At 48.7% G+C, this 21,812-nt stretch overlaps 1 protein-coding gene across 1 annotated transcript in view; it reads right to left on the bottom strand.

Moving 5' to 3' along the window:
* Positions 1-378: 378 nt before the first annotated feature.
* NCKIPSD (NCK interacting protein with SH3 domain) overlaps positions 379-21,812 on the bottom strand; it is a 50,017-nt gene continuing 28,583 nt past the window's right edge. The window contains exons 5-13 of the mRNA XM_036390751.2: positions 20,483-21,108; positions 15,488-15,658; positions 14,244-14,330; positions 12,756-12,894; positions 7,508-7,588; positions 6,175-6,303; positions 4,276-4,368; positions 2,590-2,762; positions 379-2,025 (exon numbers count right to left, since the gene is read on the bottom strand). Coding sequence (XP_036246644.1) covers positions 1,822-2,025; positions 2,590-2,762; positions 4,276-4,368; positions 6,175-6,303; positions 7,508-7,588; positions 12,756-12,894; positions 14,244-14,330; positions 15,488-15,658; positions 20,483-21,108 — 1,703 coding nt within the window. The 3' untranslated portion in view covers positions 379-1,821. The remainder of the gene's footprint in view (positions 2,026-2,589; positions 2,763-4,275; positions 4,369-6,174; positions 6,304-7,507; positions 7,589-12,755; positions 12,895-14,243; positions 14,331-15,487; positions 15,659-20,482; positions 21,109-21,812) is intronic.

The raw sequence follows: 21,812 nt of genomic DNA, 5'->3' as shown, positions 1-21,812 counted from the left end.
CCATTAAACCCTTCCCTGCCCGGGCTGGCTGCCGGGGCAGCTCTGCTGGGAGCCAGCTGAGGCTACATGTACCTTGTGGGAAGTGAACTGTGAGTCCAGCTCTGCCAAACTCTTCATGTGGAGCAGCGATGCTGGGCAGACCCCAGGAATGATGGCTGTGCCCCTAGCAAGGGCTGCTGCCCTCCACCCTTCCTTGTCAGTCAGCAACATGGTAGCAAAAGACAAGGCAAGAAGCTGAATAAGGGAAAACAACTGCATTACCCCCATTTGGAGATCAGTACCTACTGCTCTGCCTCTGTGGGCAGCAGGCATCCAACCACTCCTGATGCTTTGGTGCCCCCACAACAGGACTGGCAGGCAGGGCTACACTCACAGAAGTCCAGTTTAAGACATTTTTATTCTTCTGCAGGTTACACTTAGTGTTTAAGAAAATACAGGATCCCTTTTGACATTCATACATTTTTACAGGGAAAAAATAGGTTTCTCTACTAGGGTGGTTATTAAGCTTGGGCATTCCCAGGCTGACTTCCTTGCCCCCCCTTGGCTGCCAGGCCAACACCCTCTCTTCTCAAAGCATCACTGCCCTAGTGGCCAGTCCAGGCCTGCAGAGCTTGTGTCATCCCCTCAAGCTAACAAAAGAAAAGTAATTAAAGTAAATACAGTGCTCAGTATTTCCAGTTTCACAGCTCCTACACTGGCTACTGCAAAAGAAGACCTGGAGACAGGGAGTGACCACACTGTGCACACAAATATCTAAGAGACCCACGTTAGTGTGTGTGACTATCTGGACCAGGGAAGCAGGTTAATCCCGTTTGCTAGAAACCTAGAGGAAATAAAAATAAGGGTTCCCCACAATTAGCATAGTCACAAACAGCTACTGGACACCAGGCTCACGCTGCCTCTGAGTGCTGCCAGGGGACAGGGAGGGCAGCGAGGCAGAGCTACTACGAAGCTCAAGGCAGGAAATGCACACGCTGCACGACCCGAGCGCGCCTGCCCAAGGGCAGCCCCTCTGCTCCAGGCAATGCTGCGACAGAGGTGGCAAGGGGCAGCTTCACTTGGCAGGACACGGCTTTGTGCTGTGTCCAGCCAAGGGCTTCCTAAGGGCAGTGTCATCCACGTGGCTCTTACTTCTAGGCTGCCACAGTGTGCAAGAAATTCAGATTTAAACATCACTATAGAAAGCAGATTGAAAAGCAGCTGCTGGGGTAAGACCTCCACGACCCAAGGTGGGCTGCTGCCCAGAGGCAAAGCTGAAGGCTAGGAGGGAGCGAAAGGCTCACTAGACGAGGCGTTAGACAGCGAGCAGCTACTTTCCCTTGGCAGGGCTGCAGCACATTGGCACTAGCAGCAGGAAACAAAACAGATGTTACAAAAGCTTCTTCCAAGCACCAGCGGACTCCACTTGGTCACTGCGGGGAGAGAAACGCACATGGAAAAGAAGTGATACTCTAAGGCAAAGGCCTTTCTCTTCAGGACCTCGGGACACCAGTGCAGCTAAACATCCCCCCATGCTGGCTGCTAAGCCCCCACAAGCTCTCTGCCCTTCCCACCAACACCAGCTGCCCAAATAGCTCCTGCTGAGTCTTGCAGGCAAACCACGTGCCAGCGCCCACCCTGCCCCAGGCACCAGGCCCCGGGGGCACCCCTCACCCTCTCTGCCACTGGCGCTTCCACAGGGCTGGAGAACACTGTCCCAACCTTAGGCCTCACACAGAGGGATGTAAGGTATGAGCTGTACTGGGAGGGAATGGGGACAAAGTGTCAACAAAAGACATAGTCCATCCAAGTGGATCAGACTCCAGTCCAAGCTGAGGAGCATTAGCTGGTACCAGAAGAGATTTCTGGGAACTCCTTATAAATCTCCAAGATGATCAGTTTCTCCATCTGGCACTGCTGGTCCTCCTCCTCCTCGCCCAGGATGCGCTGCAGGATGCCCTGCAGGTCAGTGAGGCGGTGCTGGTGCTGCAGATAGGGCGTGGAGCGGATGATGGCATGCATCAGGGACAGATACTCCATCCTCAGCTGCCAAGTGGGAGGGGAGACAAAACACAGAGCACAGTGAAAGATTTGAAGTGAGGTAAACAAGTATGCCAGCATCCATGACAGCATGAGCACAGGAAAACAGCTGTTTGCTGCTGCACCATCAACCAGAGCACAACTCCAGAGGCACCTGCTTTTCCTTAAGTATCATTAGTAACTATGGAAAACTCTGCTTTTCCCACAGCAAGAGTGCTGCTCCTCCCCTGGCCTTGAACACATGCACATCCCCCACCTCTTGCAACAGCAAACAAAAGAGATTCCTCCTACTACTACTCACAGAGGGTCTCTCTTCCCAAAGGTCCCTGGTCAGAAGTGTGCAGACCACCAGAAGCCTGGCAGATCTTTCTTCAGCTATGCTGGTGTGCTGGGCAGGATAAATCCTCCCTTCCTTCTCAGCTCCCAAGGTTGATTTAAGCACCCAGAAATGTTGTGCCCACCCCAGAACTCTGCTCTTGCCTGCACCAGCAGCCCCCATGAGGGGGCAGGACAAACACCATTGCTCTGGGACTGTGCTCCCACCCCCTGCCTGTGAGTTACTGTGAGCACCTTGTCTCCAGGGGAGAGATCCGCAATCTGCCGCACCAGGATGTCGATCAGGACCATCATGTCTGTGTGATAGAAGATGCTGGCTGTATCCTTGCTGGCAAAGATATCCTGCAGAAACTTCAGCACTGAGTGTGGTGGCTGAGGCTGATGCTTGAAGATGCAAACTGGATCATCTGGGGGAGGCAGGGACACTGCTGAGCCACATGCTCCCCGCTGCCCCTCTGCTCCATCCTCAGTGCACTTCCCCTCATTAGACCCTTTAGAGAGGAGGCTGCCCTGCCAGCCACTCCTTGCCCATGGATAGCTTTGGTGCTCAAAGATGTGTAATCAGGATGGCAGCTCTGCAGGCTACCAAGATGAGAGCAAACTCATTACGATGAGCATTAATCACTGTTTATGTTTCACTGACCATCCCAGGTGAGAGCACATTAGCACACTGCCTCTCAGTATCTCCTGTTTTTGCTCAACAGCCACCACTCATTTTCTCCCTGGTTTATTAAGAGGGGTCCAATAACCTCTCTGAAAAGCCCATCAGAGCCTGTACCAAAAACAAGCTTTCACCAGAGACCAGGCTAGTACTGTTCCAGAAGCAAGAAAAGAAACACTTCCAGGTTGAAATGAGCCACCACATCCTGTTCTCTTGCAAAACACATCCCTGCAGACTCCAAGAGGGGCTCTGGGCCATGGCAGCTCCTCCAGCAGTTGTCAGGAAGGCGGGCAAAACAGAAGCATCTTCATTAGGTTGTGGCCCCCCTTTTTCTTCTCCCAGCTCCTCACTGTAAGGTGATCTCTGCAGGGAATCTGGCAGGGAAAGGGCTAAACAAAGGCTTTGGGAGGAGGCCAGACAGAAGAGCACCGAGGTGCCTGCTGCCCTCAAGCTGATATAGTGTGGAGACAGTGATTTGCAGCCCCAAAGAGAACTAAAGCCAGAGTAAGATGAGCTGCATGCATCACAGGATGGGTTATTTCCAGCAGCTCAACAAAATGATTTCTCTCAGGCAGCAAAGCTCCTGTGCTCCAGAAGGTATTAGCAAGCACAATAGTGGCCTGCAGCACAGGCTGAAAGACCTGGCACCACTCTTCCTGCAGAGATCTCCAGCGTTCCAGCAATCTGCTCTGCAACAGCTCTACAAGTACACTGGATTTCACTCCATGCCTGAAGCAGACACAAGGCTAACCCTCTGCTGGCAATTCAGAAATGGAAAGTTCCACTCCAAGCAGCGTTTCTGAAGACAAAAGCTCCCTCTGCATCTGTCCCCCAGGGCAGATGTTTGCCAGCACAGGCAGAGGTTTCTATGCCAGCACACACTGAGTCCTCTGCCTGTCCAAGGACAGAAGTGGCCCAGGACCAGCTTTCCTCCCAGACAAGAGCTTGCCCATGGCAGCTGGTCCATGCTCTGAGATGGAGCTGATCTGACACAGAAGTATGGAAATGGCAGCCCCTCCTCTGTCCCTAGATGCCTTTAGCCATTACCTTATTCCTTGTGCAGCTCCATCCTCAGCAATGCAGACTGTCACCCTCACAAACTCACCAAGAAGCAGCACAGCACAGCCTGAGCTGACAGCTCCTCAGCCACCTGCACCCCTGACATCCTACCCTGTAAGGAGCATGGCCATGTATCCCCAAGGATCTCTGTGCACCCCCTGCCAGGCATGTAACAGTGCCACACACACACACACTCTCACCTCCTCTGTTCAGCAGCAGCAGCAGCTTCTCTGTGAAAGTCTTCACGTTGGAGTGCTTGCTTATTGTAGTCATGATCACACTGTGTTCTGGAACTAAAAAAGAAACCTGTTCAGCCTCTCACTTTTCTCCTGAAGACCATGGTGATAAAAACACACAATGGGTGGCCCCTATTTAACATCAATACTCTGGGGTGCTTTGGGGAACCAGAGTCTATCAGGGCTACAAAAAGTTTCAGGCCACAGAGTGGGTGGGCAGGGAGAGAGAAGGCAAAATAAAATGGAAACAGCACATGAAACACTTGCAATTTGGTGGGTTCTCCATATATCTGATTCATGTGTGGGTTCCCAACTTGCCAGCCAAACACTGGGAAAATACCTTGCAAAGGCTTTATGTTGTCAAACATTACCTCTGCTCACAACCCTCTGCAGCCAAGGGCTCCATTCTTTGGTACCTTCTTCCTTCCTATCAGCAGTACCCTTCTGGAACTTAGAGTCTTATGAGTTCTCCTAAGAAGCATCCCAGAAGAGAAAAGTTTTTCCCAGCACTCAGCACTGTGCAAGGGCACAGGCTGAAGACTTCTAGGAACTGTCCCCCTGCCTGGTCTGGGAGTGATTAGCTGAAAAATACATTTACCCTAGCAGAGCTTTTGTGTGTGAGTGTGCACACTCAATCACATAAACAGCTCAGTGTGGCTATTTCTGTGGCCTGTAATATTTCACAGGCTGCAGAGTGTTTCAGGATCCTGAAGGCCATCAATATAATATGCATTTAGGAGAGGTTTTGAACTAATGCTGTACAACTGCACTGCATGACAGATGAATCTTGCAGACATAGGGATAAAAATTCAATCCACCAATAAGCAATGTGAACATCATTTAACATGTTCTTAGCATCAGAGAACAAGTCACTGCTCTCAGCTATGCCCCAGGTGGGCAATAATCCCCAGAAACACACTGCCTGTCATGCATTACTGCCTAATTACAGTAGCCAGCAAGGATATGGGTAAGTGTGGGAAGGGGTAATGAATGAAAGCAGCAGAGATATACTTAATCAGTTTCTGAGCACTCAACTTTCACAGGAAATTAGAAGCATTTTAATGACTCACAACCCAAAATAACAGGTAAATTACTGGACATATTGTTGCTGCTTTATCCTCCCCTCTCTCCAAAAAATCAAGGATAATGTCATGAAGTAGATCAAGGGTAAATAATTAACTAAAGACAATTGGAACAACAGGAGACTGGGTTAAGGAATGGCCTCTCTTAGCAGGACCTGGAACTACACTCCAATGTTCCAACAGGCTTCAAAATGTGCAGGCAGAGAGAAGGAAGATGCTCTTCCCTAAAGACCTGATCTGCTGTCTGTCCTCGTGGAGCTCAGCAGGGCAGGGAGGAGAGAAACAAGGGCAAAGAGGGGAGAGCACATCTCAGTCCAGTGCTGAAGGGCCTGGCCTCAACAACTTGGCACTGAATGAGCTTCAGACAGTGTGGACAGGGAAGCAGAAGCTTTGCCAAGACTTGCAGAAGGCAGAGGACTTTTGTTGTGAGCTAGTTTTGAGAAATGCCCACTGAAGCATCTTCTCTCCCAGGTCACCCACGCCTATAAAGTAACCCCACTCATGCTCTGCCAGTACACCCCAACAACTCTTTTGACTGGGCACTGTGGAAGCCCAGTGACAAATCCACTGAGCTGCCCAGAACTGCTGGGCAGGGGCTCTCAGACCATTTTTTCCTCTAAGGTTTTGCACTATATTTAAACCCAGTGTAGTGCCAGAGACTAGGAGAGCTGCTTGGTGGTTACAGCACCATCAAGACCCAGTAAGATTCTCCCTCCCCATTTTTCACACTCTCACTCCAGCCCACTGAAATCCTGCCAAGGCAGAGCAGCAGCAGTTCAACCTGGAATGTGGAGATTGAAGGCCAGAAGGACGTTGACAAATAAGTCAGGCAGCTGGTCAGTGGTGTCTGAGGGCAGCCCGTCCTCAATCACATCCAGCAGGAACTGCACAAACTGGGAGTTGAGATGTTCTGCACAAGGAGAAAGGGGAGTTTACAGCACAGTGAAAATAAACCAAGCAACAAGGGACCATCCAAGCCACTTTTATTCTTAAAAACCATTAGTGTCAGCCTCTGGGGAATGAAGGGCTCTTCAAGTGGACTAGACAGACCACTGAAGCATCTTTGTGTGAGACACAGTGCAGGGGATTGCTGAAATTCGGTACCCCAAATGGAAATATTTTTTTTGAGTAAACAAAACACCAAATCCTGCTCTAGCTGTTGCAGAACCAATGCCACCAATGAAGGCTTCAGGGTAGGAAGATATTGGCATTCTTGGCCACTGGTTCAGTTAATCTCTTTTAAAAAAACCCCTAATAACCTAGATCATTAGTAATAACCCAGTTTTCAATTCAGCTATTAGGAAAGCTCAGGAGCTCATGCAAATAAGTCCACCTGCAGGAAATAACTGTCAGAGTTACACAAGGAGAGAAAAACAGGAGGTGTAGAGGCTCATTCCATTCTCTGCTGCACCACTTTAAATCTTGCACAGGTTTACCCAGGGTTAAGGTAAAGCTGCTGACGAGATATTTATAAAAATCTCTACTGCATTTCTAGGAAAATTAAGCCCAGAATTTCCCAAATACAAAACAGCCGTGGGAAGAAGTGGGCAGGGCTTTCTGGCTGAAATGAAAGGACAGAGGATAAAACAGGGAGACTATTTGCACTTTGTAATTGACCACAATACCCTTAATCATCTCCACTTTCCCTAAGAGCCTGAACTACAGAGAGCTGCACTATCCTACTAGAAGAGAGACCAGAAAGAGGCCACATTATGCAGCTGACAGCCTTAGTGGGTGTTTGTGTAGGGATCTGGGATCTCAGCCTCATCAGCAGACAGTCTCCAAAGCAAGTAAGAGGTGTGTGCTTTCACACAGGCCAGAGGTAAAACAAAATTCCACTTAGTCACAGGGATGGGCAAATCCATGTTGCCTGCAGCATGGCATTCAGTCCTCCATTGCTCTAACCCAGATTTGTGCTGCTCTTTGCAAATCTGGCACCTCAGCCGTGTGCTTCAGCCACCAGGCTCTATTGGTAAAGAACAGACCCTACTCTTGCTAGGCCTTCCACTGAGCTCTCCCTGGCCTTGGCCATCAGGAGAAGCCCCTTTCCTGTGTCTGCCAGCATGCTCCAGACATCCCATCACCAGCTCTGCCATGAGCACAACCACTCTTACCATAGTGGTGATATGGCAGGGGCTCCCCCATGGAGAACATCATGGCCAGCACCAGTGCAGAGTAACACATCTTCTGATGATCTGCAAGGCAAAGGTCCTGTCATTAGTTCTTCCCAAGATGTGAAACCTTTCCCCAGCTGCAGCTGGGAAGTCACACATTTCATACAGGCATTTACCACTCCTCATTCCTGTACTGACTGAGCAGTAAGGGTGTTTGTCCCCATTTTAGCACAGCACACGCCTTCTGTGCCGTGTGTTTCCAAAGCAATTTAAAAATAATCATAACAAGAGTCCTCTATTTTTTTCCCCTCTACTTCAGAGGATCTGGGCAAACTTGATCTGAATAATTAAAAACCTCCCCTGCACAGTCCCAGGACACATCCCATAGTTACGTAATTATTGAACCCAGAAAAAGCATCCATCTGGCCAGCCCAAAATACTGCCTGTTCCAACCAACACCACCCCCAGACATGCTGCTTGTTACCATCTCTGCACTGCTCTACTTTTGCTACCTCAGCTCTGCCTGAAGGTATAAGAGGTCCCTGGGGAGAGCAGATCACTGCTCAGGCTGTGCATCTGCCCACCTCCCAGGCCACACACCCCCAGCACTGATACATCCCACAGCCTGCTCGTCCAACACAATTTTTGCTGGCAGCAGCTATATGTGAATGCTCCAAAGAGAACCCCTGCCAGTGTCTTTCCTGAATTTTAATTAATGGCTCATCAAATGTGGCCTCTGTCCAGTTCAGCAAGTCTGAAGGCAATAGGAAAATGAGTATTACTTAGGTTACCACAGGTACTGGCTAAATAAAGTTCAGCTACATCTGCCAGAAAGAGCCCTGGGGCACAAGGAAACTGAAGGTGTAATTATGAAAAACTGACCAAAGCTACTTTTCATCAGAGGAGAAAAAGGCCTCTTCAATCTATGATGCTTTTCCTGGCCATACTGCTGCCCTGCACAATACACACCAGTTCCAGTGCCCCCTCCAAACCCTTTAAGATATTTCACTTCTCCATGCACAAAGCCACCATCTCTAAGCCTCTGCACCCTGCAGTTTGGCTTTGACTGCACAGGCTGATGCCTTAAATGTCACCACTTACTCCTGCACTTGGCCAAAGGACTTGCAACACTTGGCAGCTCTCAGGTTTACTGTCAGCATGAGGGAAAATGCTATGGAGTCATTCCAGCCCCATGCCCCCTGGAAAGGCAGCTCTGTCAGCAAAGCCTCTCCACTCAAAGCACACTCACACTGTCACAGTTCCATACGATGCCTCAGTTTTCCATCAGCAAGTACTTGGAGTAAAAATAGATCATTTGCAGCTTAAGCAGATACTACAGTATGAACAAGATTAAGAGTTTGTAGACCATGTGGCAGCAAAATAAGGCTGAAAACTGCTGTTTACTCTCTGTAAACAGAGAGGGAGGATATTTAATGACTTCAATATAATTCATACTTCTTATATAAGAAGTTCTCAGCTATAAGGTGACAGTAATGCCAAAGCAGACTGTAGCAGAAAAGGGATCTGACAAACTGTTCACCACATGATTTCTTCATTCTTCCCTCCATGGCTACAGGAGCTAGGTCTCAGAGGAAGGACACTGCAGTAGTAGACACAGGGAGCTGCTGTTTTCATGCTCCTAGAAAGGCTTTCTTTTGTCAACAAAACATTTTCCCTCATCACATCAGCAGCAATGAAATAAAACAGAGCCAGAAGCTAGTGATAAACATGGCAGTAGCAAATATGGAGGAACAGACTAGAGATGGAAGAGTCTAGTTTTGTACCTCCTTGGTCCATCTGCCATGAACTGATGTCCATTCATCTTGGCTGACAGTAGTCTACATGACCAGCAGGCAAATCTTGTTCTATTTCCCTAAAGATGACAAATCAAGGAATGCTGAAACCAGCCAGAAACCTGAACTTGGGGCAAATCCAGATGAACCCAGGACACTCACACTGCATAGGCTCTACAAGTTTTAGGGAGCATCCCAGCTGCAGCAGGACAAGACTCCCAGACTCACCATGCTGAAGAACAGAGTAACTGTCAGTCAAAACACAGCTTTTGGTTTTTACCTTACAGAGCAGCACCAGTGGCTGTCAGAAATTAGGCAGCATCAATGCAGCTCTCCTGAAGCAGAGGAACTGCTGACAACAGACTGAAAAGCATCACTGAAGCAGCCATGACAGGTGGGAGAGATACAGCTGTTTGCTTACCAGCCTGCATTGCTCAAAACTGAGATAGTGGTGAGAAACTGCAATCATGTATAATGTAAAAGCATTTCTCAGAGGCCTTCGAAAACCTTGCTTCCACCTTCTAAACACAGCAGTGTGAAATGTGGGCACTGGAAGCAGACACAATTGTCTATGACTGAGGGGAGAAGAGCCTGACAGCTGGCTTGCATGTAAACTGTGCTGCAACAAGGGAGAAAGTCATGATTGTAGGCTGGATTATCCCTGTCTGTTTTCTTTGGAATTGTTCTGGCCAATTCTGTCTTGCTGTGGCTTATTATAAGGTGTTCTAACATGGACAGATGTGCAGGCCAGCTGCAGCAGAGGGAAGGAGCTGTCCAGAAGCAATAAGACCCAAGCATCTGCAGAAGAACTGGCCAGCAGCCAACATGCCTGCATCAGTCCCAGGGTAAAGCCCTTCTCACCAAAGGCACCCAGCATCCACAGACAGAGCTTCTGCCCCAGCTGCTCTTCAATAACAAGTCAGGAGGGATCCCACAGAGCTGCTGCAGCCAGTTCCAGCTCCCCAGCTGTGTAGTGTTGGCACTGACTGCCCTGGCTGCAGTCACCCACAGGAGGGATTAGCTATTCCACAGCATGTCACGGATCAGCTGCTAGTCCCCAGTTTTTAGTACCAAAATGAGCTCAAGTCATTCTAGGATTCAAGGTCATGTTTTCACACAAGCTTGCCATTTGCTGGCAGCACATGAAGCAGTAAAGCACCAGCATGGCAGGAAGGAACTACTAATGCCCTGAAACACCTCTGAAGGACAGACACATTTTGGCCAAGGATGGTTACCCCCCTGCAGCCCCACTGAAGGCTGAGAGGATTGGATGATGCACAGATGCCATTGCACAAGTGCCTACCATAAAGCTGAGCACAAGGAAAGCAGCACAGGATGAGGACACTGATTTGTGAGGCTCCTGTATCCACACAGTGGTCTGTCAGCAAAGGAGGAGCAGCTTTTCACCCTTCAACTGGACCACCTTACAGCAAGGAGGGAAAAATTCCTCACCTTGAGATGATGCTAGGGAAAGGGAAATGCTGCAGACTGGCAGCCCAGAGGACACAGTAGAGCCACTTCTCACCCACTTCCACTGCCCTACTTTTAGGACCCCAAAGCAGAGCTAGGACTTGCTGAGAGACAGGCCTGCTCCAGCCTACCTGGAGATCAGCAGAGGTGTGCAGAAGTCACACAGGTCAGAGCTCAAAGCTCCACACCCACCAAGAGGCTGAATCAGCTGTGCTGTCTGGGATGACACAGCCCCAGGCAAAACACAGCATCACTGCAACCAGCAAGGAGTAAGAAGGGTGACCAGCCCACTCTGCCTGCACAAAGACAGCTCAGGAACAGGGCAGGAGACAGAACCCTGTTTGGGAAGGTGCACAGGGTGCTCGCTTGGAGACAGTCTTTGTGAATGAATGATGGAGGCACAATAAATGACAGCACAAAATCAGGAGAAATGCTGCTGCAGGAGCACAGTCAGAGTCCCATAACTAAGCAGCATTTGCTTCTTGGGCAGTAAAACCTCAGCCTGGAGAAGATGCTTCTCAGGCATAACCAGATTAAACACCAAGTGTGTGTAAGTTCTCAGCACAGAATTTATAAGCAGCAGTAACAAAAGAAGAAGCACAGCCAGCACAGGAGTAGTACTTGCAGTCCCACAGCACCAGCCCTTCCCCCTGCCCTGAAATGCCACCCTCCTCACCTCTGAAATGCCTGCACTTCAAAGCATCTAGGCAGAGACAAGTGCAAAGCCTTCTGCAACAGGATTGATTTTCATCTCCCATAGCCCCTTCCATGGGCAGACATGAGATGAGCCCTGTTAATGCTGCCCGCAGAGTCAGGTTGGCAGGGACTCATCTGAGGTGGGATGCTGGGACAGGAATGTCTATTATGCACGTTCACAGTGGTCATCCAGGACATTTACTCAGCTCACATAAAATGGATGGGCCAGCCCCTGTTCTCTGCAGACCTGTCAAGCCCTACACAGCCTCATCACCAAATTATACCCCTCCACAGCTCCATGACAGCCACAACAAACTAACAGACTGCAATCAGGGCAGCAAGGCTGCAAACCCCAGGCTCTTCTAATTTGATCCACGTGGTCACTCAACAGCTACTCTAATTGTGGGTCACAATTAGCATAAGACAATGGATTTTCATGTCCTTTTAAGAGGAATATGCCACTGCCACTACTGGTAGCCTACAGGTTGGCTTCAAAATGGGGAGCAAAGCTGTGACTGTCCAAGATCAGGCATGTGTGGGGAGCTGGAAGCTCTGAGGAGTATTACTACACGTTCACCTTACTTTTAGGCTTTTTGCCAGCATGTCCTTCTGGCTGCCTGGAAATAAAGGACACTGGGCTGAGCAGGAGCTCTGAGGGCACAAAGGACATTTCTGTTAGTAGCAGGGACAGTTCATCCTAACAAATGGAGGAGGATTAAATAGAAGAAACATGAGGGCAAAGCCTGAGAGTACGGAAAGCAAAGAGCTGGGAAAACGTGGGCCATGGCACTATCCCACAAGGACCAGGACTGCAATGCTAACAACAGCACTACCATCTCTCTAGGCACAGTGGTGGAGAGAAGGCCCTTTGCTTTAACCAGCACACATCTCACTCACCACAATGAAACATCACAAAAACTGGGTATAGAACACTCAAAACAAACTCTTGAAGAAAATGCAGAGATCTTCCTTGAGATCTGCAAGTGTCTCTTGTCAGCATTATGAAACAAAACTGGAACAACTCAAAACAGTGTTTTAAGACATCTACAAGAAGTGACACAGATCATTAATGGCATGTTCAAGAGCTGGAGGACCTGGCACCATTGGACTGAAACATCCCTTCCTGTGCATTCCCAGTTACAGAGGTAATAACATGAATAACTTCAGAACCAGACACCATTCCCCCCAGGCATGTGGAGCAGCCAAGCAATGGGGGTCCATGCTGCTGCTGCAAATCATGTGATGGGAGCACACATCCCAGGGCTGTGGGAACAGCAGCTCTGGCTCACCCTGTGTGTGGGTCTGCATGTCCCGGGCCAGCTCCATGGGCAGCACAGAATTCACCAGCGTTGAGATCACAGCAGCATCCAGGTTACACATGGCTCCAAAGCACTTCAGCAGCAGCAGGCGCAGGGGCACCCTGTGTTCCTGCAAAACCAATTGGTTACATCAAACCATGTCCTACAGGAGGGCTCACTCTAAGGCAGAGACACAGCTTCTAGAAGCTCCTTTTGTTGGGAAGCCACAGACCTCCCCAGGGTGACATGAACCCAGAAGCTCTAAAAGCTTTTAGCAACAGTACAGGAATCACTTTGCAATAATGTTCACAATTGGGCTGGCTACAGGTTGTTGGCACGTGTGGTCAGAGGGCATGTGGCAGCCAGAGCTCAGATCTGAGATGTCCCACATCATCCACTAAATCTGGTAACACACCAACAACCCATACCTGTCCCCAGCAAAGAGACTGAATGTGCTGGGTAGCCAGGATTCTCTGAGCATGCTAAGGTTTTGTGAACACTGCTCTCATTAAGGTTTCATGACAAGGTAACATTTGCAAGCTCTCTTCAGAAAGTTTTGGGGCATGCAAGGATTCCAGCAAAGATGATGCTCAGCCTGCTCCTCCCATGCAGGAGCTCTAAAGCTGAGGTAACCTGCATACTCCACCCTCAGCCAACAACTCCAGGGTTCAGAGAACACAAGAGAGCCAAGCCCTGGCACTGGGCATGACAGCAGCCAGGACAGGACACCCAACTGCTCCTTACCTGGTCAGGCTTCCTTGGAATTGTGGTCAGAGAAGAGCAGGCAGTGAAAGTCAGCAGGCTCTGACTGCCCAGCCTGCCTTCCTGCTCTCAGCTATGCTACAGCCCCCCAATGCTGAGATCTGGGTTCAGACACACAAGTGCTAGATGAAAGCAAAATGCCACGAGACTTGATGTGCTGTAGCTGGGGACGTAGGGACAAGATGGGGAGTCCTAAAACAGAACACTCCAGGAAGGAGGGGGGAAAAGCAACACAGCATAGGTGTTTAAGGCAAAACTTCCATTTCTTCCTCTAAACTGATTTCCTTCCTCACTCCAAAGGTTTCTACTCATTAACTACTTTCCTAATCAAAGTTATTTACTAATGCACAGGACTGCATCAACTAAGAAGAGCAATCACAGCCTGTCAGATCTCCCAAGGCATCCTCTGAATTCCTTCCTCTAGATAGCAGTGATGGCAATGCTGTCCCTCATTGGGCCAGTAAAAGCAGCAAGCTTTACCCTTGCCAAATGCTAGCTACTGCTTCAAAGTCTCCAGCATCCTCTGCTCTTTCACACAGCTTTCATGCACAGCATTGAAATTAGCCAGCACTCAAAGGGATATGCTGAAGTTTCAGTGAGACCACAGAACTGCCCTATCCAAGGGAAACATCTTATATACATTCATTGTACCAACCCTGCTCTTGTGCATCTTCAAGGAAATCTTAAAAAGACATTTGGTGCATTTTGCCACCTTACCATCTGATAATATGCCACAAGGGATAGGACAGATTCAAACTCATTCTTCTTGCACATTTTCTTGCAAACTTCTGGGTCTGCATCTGTCTGGAAGAAGGAATTGACAGGTAACCCAGTGACACATCAAAGCAGAAGGTGCCTGTGCAGGGCCTCGAGGGAGTCCACTGCTATCAGATCTCAGTAGCCCCAAAATCTCACAAAGAAACTGAAGGCAGAGCACAGAAACAGGTCAAGAACCATCACTCTTTACCATCAAAGTGCATTCTTGAGAAATGCTTCTGCCATAGAACATGTCTTGGGCTGAAAATATCTAAAACACAACCCAAACAGCACCTGATTGAGAGCACCCCACAGTTACACAGGGCAGCTCCAGCCCTGCTCCCATCCTGAGAAGTGCATCTTCTCCTATCCCCAAGTTAGGAGGAAATGGTTGCACAAAATCCCACTCAGCCTTGCCCTGCAGGCCCACAGCAGGCAGCACAGGCTGTATGCAGAGTGACAAAGACCCTGGCATTTATAACAGAAAATGTACCTGTTTTCTCCAGAACTGGAGAGGACTATAAAATAGTGCCAGAGCAAACCCCACCAGAACCCCTAACAGAGACCATGCCACTGCACTGAGGGCAGTTCCCAAATCATCCCTGGACACAGATGGCCTTGTACATACTAGTGAGAGTGCCGGGACAGTAATCCCACTGCTGCTCAGCATGGGCAGGTTCCTCTCCTGTATGCAGAGATGTGTGAGATGATTTATACTTTCTCACAAAAACAGCTTTAAAACTCACTTTCAAGGCAACCAAAGAATGTTCTTTGCATTTAATGAGCTTAACCCCACAGGTACCTCCCAGCAATGGAGGATATCTTAAGTGGAAGATGTTTTAAATGGGCTTAGGAGTGCAACAACCCTCACCAGAGACTTCCAAGTTTTCTGTGGCAGGTTGGGTTTTTTGGAGGTGAGGGTTTATATCCTCTTGTGATAGGTAAATACCAAAAGTACCATGAACAGCTTAGTAATGCTTTTCAGAACAGCTCTGTAAGGTGGAATGGAGAGTAAAGGCAGCTCAAGAGCACTGCAGAGCCCACAGAGAAGGGTAGGGCTTACTGACACTAAAGGATGCACAAGAAACCTGTGCCCCCAAAACAGTAGATCCAGTGGCAACACAGGGGTGAAGGAGGTAAAAAAAAAAGGAGCTTCACCAGCACTGTCTGCTCTGGTCTGCGTGTAAAGAGAGGAATTTACTCACCAGGATGCGAAGCAGCTCCTCCAGGTAGCAGCAGATGACATTCTCATCCTCATAGAGTGCCCAGCTGCGCTGCTGAGCATCATCCTTGTGCCTGGCCAGATCTGCAAAGATCACCTCCAGCCGCTGCTCATCGTGGCAGATCTGGCCCGAGGGCAGCCCCGCACTCAGGTTCTGCACGACAGCAAAACCACTGGTTAGTGGGGCCCTGACAGCTGGCTCTTGTTTGGGTGCCTGTTCACTGCAATCTTGTCTCACAACTGCCAGCTGACCTCATTCAGTCAAGAGCTGGCAGTATAAAACCAGTAAGTTTATGACACATGTTATTTCAGATCTCATACTTTTGGAACCTCTACCCTCTGTAGATTCTGGAAATCATCCTGAGAATGGGAAAAGCCAAACCAGCCCAGTGTGGGCCAGGACCACTGCCAGGCAGCAGCTGAGCACCCCCAGTGCAACAGACATGTCCTGGACAGCAGACCACCACACTGCACAACTGCCTTCAGGCAGAAGTTGTTCCCTCTGCTGCCCAATCCCTCCAGCCTGAAAGGGACACATCTGCCTTGAATTCTTGGCTCTTGTATGGTGCTCTCCATGCCAGCTGCTCTAGGCCTGGATCCTCTGCAGCAAGAACAGGAACCAATTCATCATGGGCTGCTTTGGTTTTCATTCTGAACAGCAGAGCTTCACTGTTCACTACAGCTCTGAAGTGTGTGGCCACCCAGTAAACCTTACTGCACACAGTCCATTCTCAAACTGCTGTCAACTGCATTCCCACCACTTCTGCCTCACACACAATCCTTGCCATAAAGGTCTCACTCTTCAGTTGCCTTTCCTTTGCTCTTCCTCTCCTTCAAGAAAGAGGGGAGTGGTGAGGGTGCATTTAACCCACCTGAACAGCCGCTGTGCTCTGGGATTTGGGATAAGCCTCTAGGACCTAAGTATATCACATGAATCACTTGGTTTCCTGAAAGCAAGGCAAGAAGGGGGGTTCAGTACATGGAACTGAGCTGATCACAGGTGAGGTGCCCAGGCACTATTAAGAGAAGTAAGGACTAATTTGTGAAAGAGCTTAAATTACCTACACAAGGGTTTGGCAGCAGTGACAACAAGCAGCAGGAGATCAGCGAGGTGGAAGAGAACCAAACAGAGAAATTCAAACAACAGGGAAAACCCACTCACTGAGACCAAATTCCTAAAAATTTTTGGATGAGGCTGTCTTACCACATGCAGCAACAAGTCATGATCACTCAGTGAGAAAAGGCCTTTACAACTTACCAGCCAGGAACCTGGAACCTCAGGTAAGTCTTAGTCCTTCCAACAGGCTGGCTGTGCAGGCAGGGGCACAAGCCTTTAGGCAGACTTCACTCTGGGAGCAGAGCAGATGGATTTTGCACAGAGACACAGCCCATGTCTTGTGCCAGTTGTGACACCTGCACATGGATGGCCAAGTGCAGAAGCTGCACCCTTCCTGCCTATCCCCACCCTCCAGCCCTCTCTGGGAAACACTCCATGTTTAACAGTAATGTCTTGCCTGCTCTATTAGATACAGACTTGTTAGTCATTTGCTTTGGGATATGAACTAATTTAGGACTTCAAGTCCATGCTTCAGTCATAAAATAAAGACATTTTCTTGTTGCTGCTTCTTATATAATTTCTGTCAAGCAGGTAATGAAGGAAGAAGCATGCAGGTTTAACACAAGCCTCTGTCCACACTTGAAATTTTGGGAAGCTGTGGGTGGCCTAGCAGAAAAGCAGATAGCCAGCTGTAAGAGAGCACAACAGCTTTCAGGAGCTGAGTACAAGCATAAGAATTTCCCTCTGAATGGTGATTTATCAGAAGCAAATACATTAAGAGACTTGCTTCATCTTGCCACCCCCCTGCTTCTCCTAAGGAGGACCTACAGCACTTCAGTGTCACCTGCCTGTCCTCAAGTGTCCCAGCTGCTTGGGAGAGGGTTCTCCATTATGTGCCTTACATCCTCCTCACTGGAGCACTGCAGGGCCAGTCCCACCTCAATCCACTGCTGGGACTCTTTTTGGATGACCATTTTAATGAGTATTCATTTTAATGATCCCTCTACTCAGCATCTTACCACTAATCTACTTTCTCCAATCCTTCATCTGCAGCCCTTAATGACTCCACTGAGCATCAGGCTTGGATGGACTTGGATGAGATCAATCCATTAACAAGCTATTCCATCTGACCATGTAACTACACCTCACACTGTCTCAGTGCACTTTCAGCACCATTCTCAGCCCTCCCATCACCAGGATCAGGTCTCTGCTTATTAAACATCTTGGCAGCTACTACAACATGCAGCATCATCATATGGCCATTTCCAGGAATCTGCTGGAGAGCCCATAAGCAGAAGGAGGTTTCAGTATTTCTAACAATGCCACTTTACATTATCTTGCTGCTTCAAATAGTTCCCTGCCCCCAGCCCAACAGAACAAGCTGCTACAGGGATTTCATTCTTCCTGAGCAGCCCAAAACCATTTTGGGAACTTTATCATACCCACACTGCTCAGAGGTGGCCACATCTGCCATGCAAACCCAGCTGCTGTCCTGGCCATTTCTTCTTTTCCCCTGCCTCCCTCCCCCATACCCCACCAGCAAGTGCAGTGGATCACCAATACCGTGGGTACACACACCTTCCCTCCAGATGAGCCCCAAAATCATACAGCAGGTTTTCAAACACACTTCATGGGGACTGCTCTGGGAATTCCTCTGTCCTCTGGGCAGCAAACCATTCCCACAACATTATCCACAGAAACCAGACAGCTAACACTGGACCCAACACATGCAGACCTCCACGCTCCTCAGTGAGTTCCCATGAAAGCCAGCTCCAGTTTGGACAGTCACTGCAATGCTGCCTTGGAAAAGAGGTTTCAGTTCCTTTGTGCATCTTACGCGGTCACTGTGACATTTATCAGGAGCTAGCTCGTGGACAAGAAGAGGGACCATTTCCAAGGCCAGGCCAGATGCTGACACAGGGAAGGCAACCTGCCAGGATTGCTCCTGCAGATCCCAAATAGTTTGGTACCTCTGAAGTATCTTTCCTCAGGTGTGAGCTCCTCAGCACCCTCTTTGTCTCTGCTGTTCCCCCAACTTAGTCTCAAATTACCTCTCAAAAAGCAGCAGCAGGATGCTGTCCCAGCATCTTTTATTCTCTAAAAAAACCATGTGCCTGTCCAGACTCCACGCTGGAGGAGCAGCAAGGTAAATAAGATGGAAGTACTATTCAACCTTCAGAAGGCACTGGGGATAGAAGAGAGGTAAGGGATTCTGGAACAGATTTAGTCAACCAGTGAGCTGACTTTAAATTAAGACTGCAAAATAATAGAAAGGATATAGCTAATTAAAGAACATGATACAAAAGGTTGAAGCAGGTATGGTATCTACTATGAGCAGACCAAAGCTTTAAATCAAAGCTGATATCTCACCCTGTTTTAGGAAGTAGAAGAAAAGCCTTGAAAAATATGCAAGAGATGAATTGCCATGTATTTGCATGGATTGGGGAGTAGAGGGATTTCAAAAGCTACAAATTAAAGAAAAAGTTCCTTGACCTAGAACTGACAACTCAGCAACAATTCTACAAGAAACCCCTGAGAGTGTGGAATGATTTGGTATAACGAACAACACAAAGTCAACAATAATAATTTGTACCACTAAACCACACTAGTGAAGCTGCAGCAGTGCAGCCACCCCACAAGCACACATGAGCACCCTTCCAGCTGTCAGAGCTAGTTCAGTCTTCTGCACCAGGTGAACAACCTCACCTGGGACCAGGCCCCCACCTATCAGCAGAGCTGTATCATCTGGCTGGGACACTGAGAAAAAATGCACCCCACATCCACAACATTTACACCTGAGCACTGTGCAAACCCATCCAGGCTCTCCTTCTGAAAGCAGTACTGCTCAAGATAGGTATGACAAGGTATTACGAGATGGGAGAGAATCTTCTGCTGTGTCTCCATATATTATTGGTCATTTTAAAATCCCACAGATCTCCTAGATGACAGATATCATATCAGTTACCAGAAGATCCATACTATTCCCTGCACCAGCATCACTTTCTTCCCATCCTTTTCAGGCTGGTCTGCAGCAATGGCCATGAAATTGAGGCTTTCAAATCTCCTCTGCAGAAACTTGGCACTAAATAACTTCTGTGGAATTAAGCTTATTGTGTCCTGAGTACAGGTATGAATGATAAAAAAAAATATTCAAATCTTGGACAAGGTGCAAATCTAGAAAACTGAACTTCTCACCATGCAAGACAGAGCCAGAACATTTGCTTGAACCAGCTAAATTTTTTTGCTGAATCTAGATCACACATTGACAGGGCATTGTTATTGGAGAAGGAAGCAATTAACCACTGGGTTATGGCCATAGAGACTTGATGATTGCTTATAGGGCCCTCTATTCAGTACAAACAGTCAACCAGATTATGATTTGATGTAAAATCTGAACGTCATTAGTCCTCCGTATTCAAATGCCTCCAAACAGTTCATTATAATCTTGCTATTAGCAATGGAATTCCAATCTTAGAAGTTTGTATGATGTGCACCCCTCAGGGCTGCACTGAGCAAGTGGGAGCTGAAATTTATTATCCCTCCAGCTAAAGCAGAGGGCTGCCCAGGTGCACTTCACCATTTCAATGACTGATGCAGAAGGAGAAAGATAGGATTATTTTGACATAAGGCTTATTTAGAACAAGCTCAAGATAATGCTCCAACTCAAGGCTATGTTGTACATCTGCAGCTCACCTGGGGAATAAACTCACCTGTTTCCCACTTCTCTGCTAACAGTACTAGGACCCGGCTTAAACCCCTGGTTCCCCTGGCTTGATGTTTACCCCCCTCTAGCACCTTTCCATTTGGGATCTCACTGCATTTCTCATCCCAAACATCAGGAGCTCACTGAGCTCATGACACCTTATCCTTGATGCTCAGAGGTGATGAGCAGCATCCCCACTCCAGCCTGACACACATTACCTTACTCTCCACCACGGAGATGAGGATCTGCTCCATGATGCTGCTGGTGGCAGGGACAGAGGTCTGGATGTGGCCGATGACGATGCCGATGGCCACGCGGGACAGCTCGTAGCTGAGGTGGGTGTTCCTGCGCACCAGCTCGATCAGTTCCGCACCGATTGTCTTGGGCACGGAGGCCACCAGGCCACCGGCTTCTGCTGGCAGCGACTCCACCCCAGCTGCCTTCTTATCCTCCAGGCAGAGGTTGCTGAAGGCATCCAGGCTTGCAGGGGGGGCCGGGGCAGTTTTCTTTACCTGAGAAGTCTTCTCCCCATCCACATTGTGGGACCTCTGGGTCCCCCCTTCGGCTGGCGGAGCTGGGGCATTCCTCTTGGACTGGGGAGATTTGCTGGTATCCTTTGGGGAGGTCCCGTAACGGGAATGGGAGACGGAGCCGCTGTCCAGGTTGCGGGTGATGGTGGTGTGCACGCTCCGGCTCGGGACAGGGGGTGGGGTGTTGGCAGGACTGGAGGTGGCTGTGGGGAGAGCGCTCTCGGACACAGAAGAAGCAGTGTACAAGGTATCCAGGGATGTCGTGCTTATAGAGGAGGCACTAGAAGCTGACCCAGGAATAATTTCAACAGCATCTGAAAGGGAACAATTAAACATGCCTTAGCAACAGCATCAAAGGAAAAGAGAAAAAACCCAAATTGCTACAGCACAGTCCATTAAAAGGCTCATTGTGCATCCGACCAGAGCAGTTTAACTCCTCTTCCTGCCTCCCTTATCTCAAAGCAAAATTCTACTAGCTCTCTCCGGAGCATACCCACACAATCACCTCTTTAGAAAGGGGAAAGCTACTCTGTGGAGATGAATACCCTTCAAAGGGCTTAGTGTTTTACACAGGGGAAGGGAGGGTGAAATGGACAGAACTAAGGGACAGAAGTCTTCTCCCGCTGGGTTAGGCTTTCTCTGTGTTAAGGACATAAGCCCTCACTTTTGAAAGATGGTGCCTCAGATTTGCAAGACACAGAAGGCTTCACACACAAGCCTGCACCTCCCTCTTGCACTGACCTCACGCTTAGCACTGACAGTGGAGGAAACACTTGACTGACAACCTCTTTAGTCCCTCCCTTTCAGCACTCTCCCAGCATTTGATCATGAGCCCTGCAGCCCTGCTGGCACCCACTGATTTCACTAGCCTCCACACTATCTGCTCTACTGTATTTCTCCCCCCACCTCTAGTTTTGACTAGCTCTAGCAGTGGGAGTCCCACCTTCCAAGGGAAAAAATCCACAACAAGCAAATAGATATTAAGATTTTTCTGTCCTTTAACCTGGTCTTATATATA

Source organism: Molothrus ater, chromosome 11 (genome assembly GCF_012460135.2).
Source record: "Molothrus ater isolate BHLD 08-10-18 breed brown headed cowbird chromosome 11, BPBGC_Mater_1.1, whole genome shotgun sequence".
Classification (NCBI taxonomy): Eukaryota; Metazoa; Chordata; class Aves; order Passeriformes; family Icteridae; genus Molothrus; species Molothrus ater.
The sequence above is the reverse complement of the archived record's forward strand: the minus strand, read 5'-3'. Positions and strand labels throughout refer to the sequence as shown.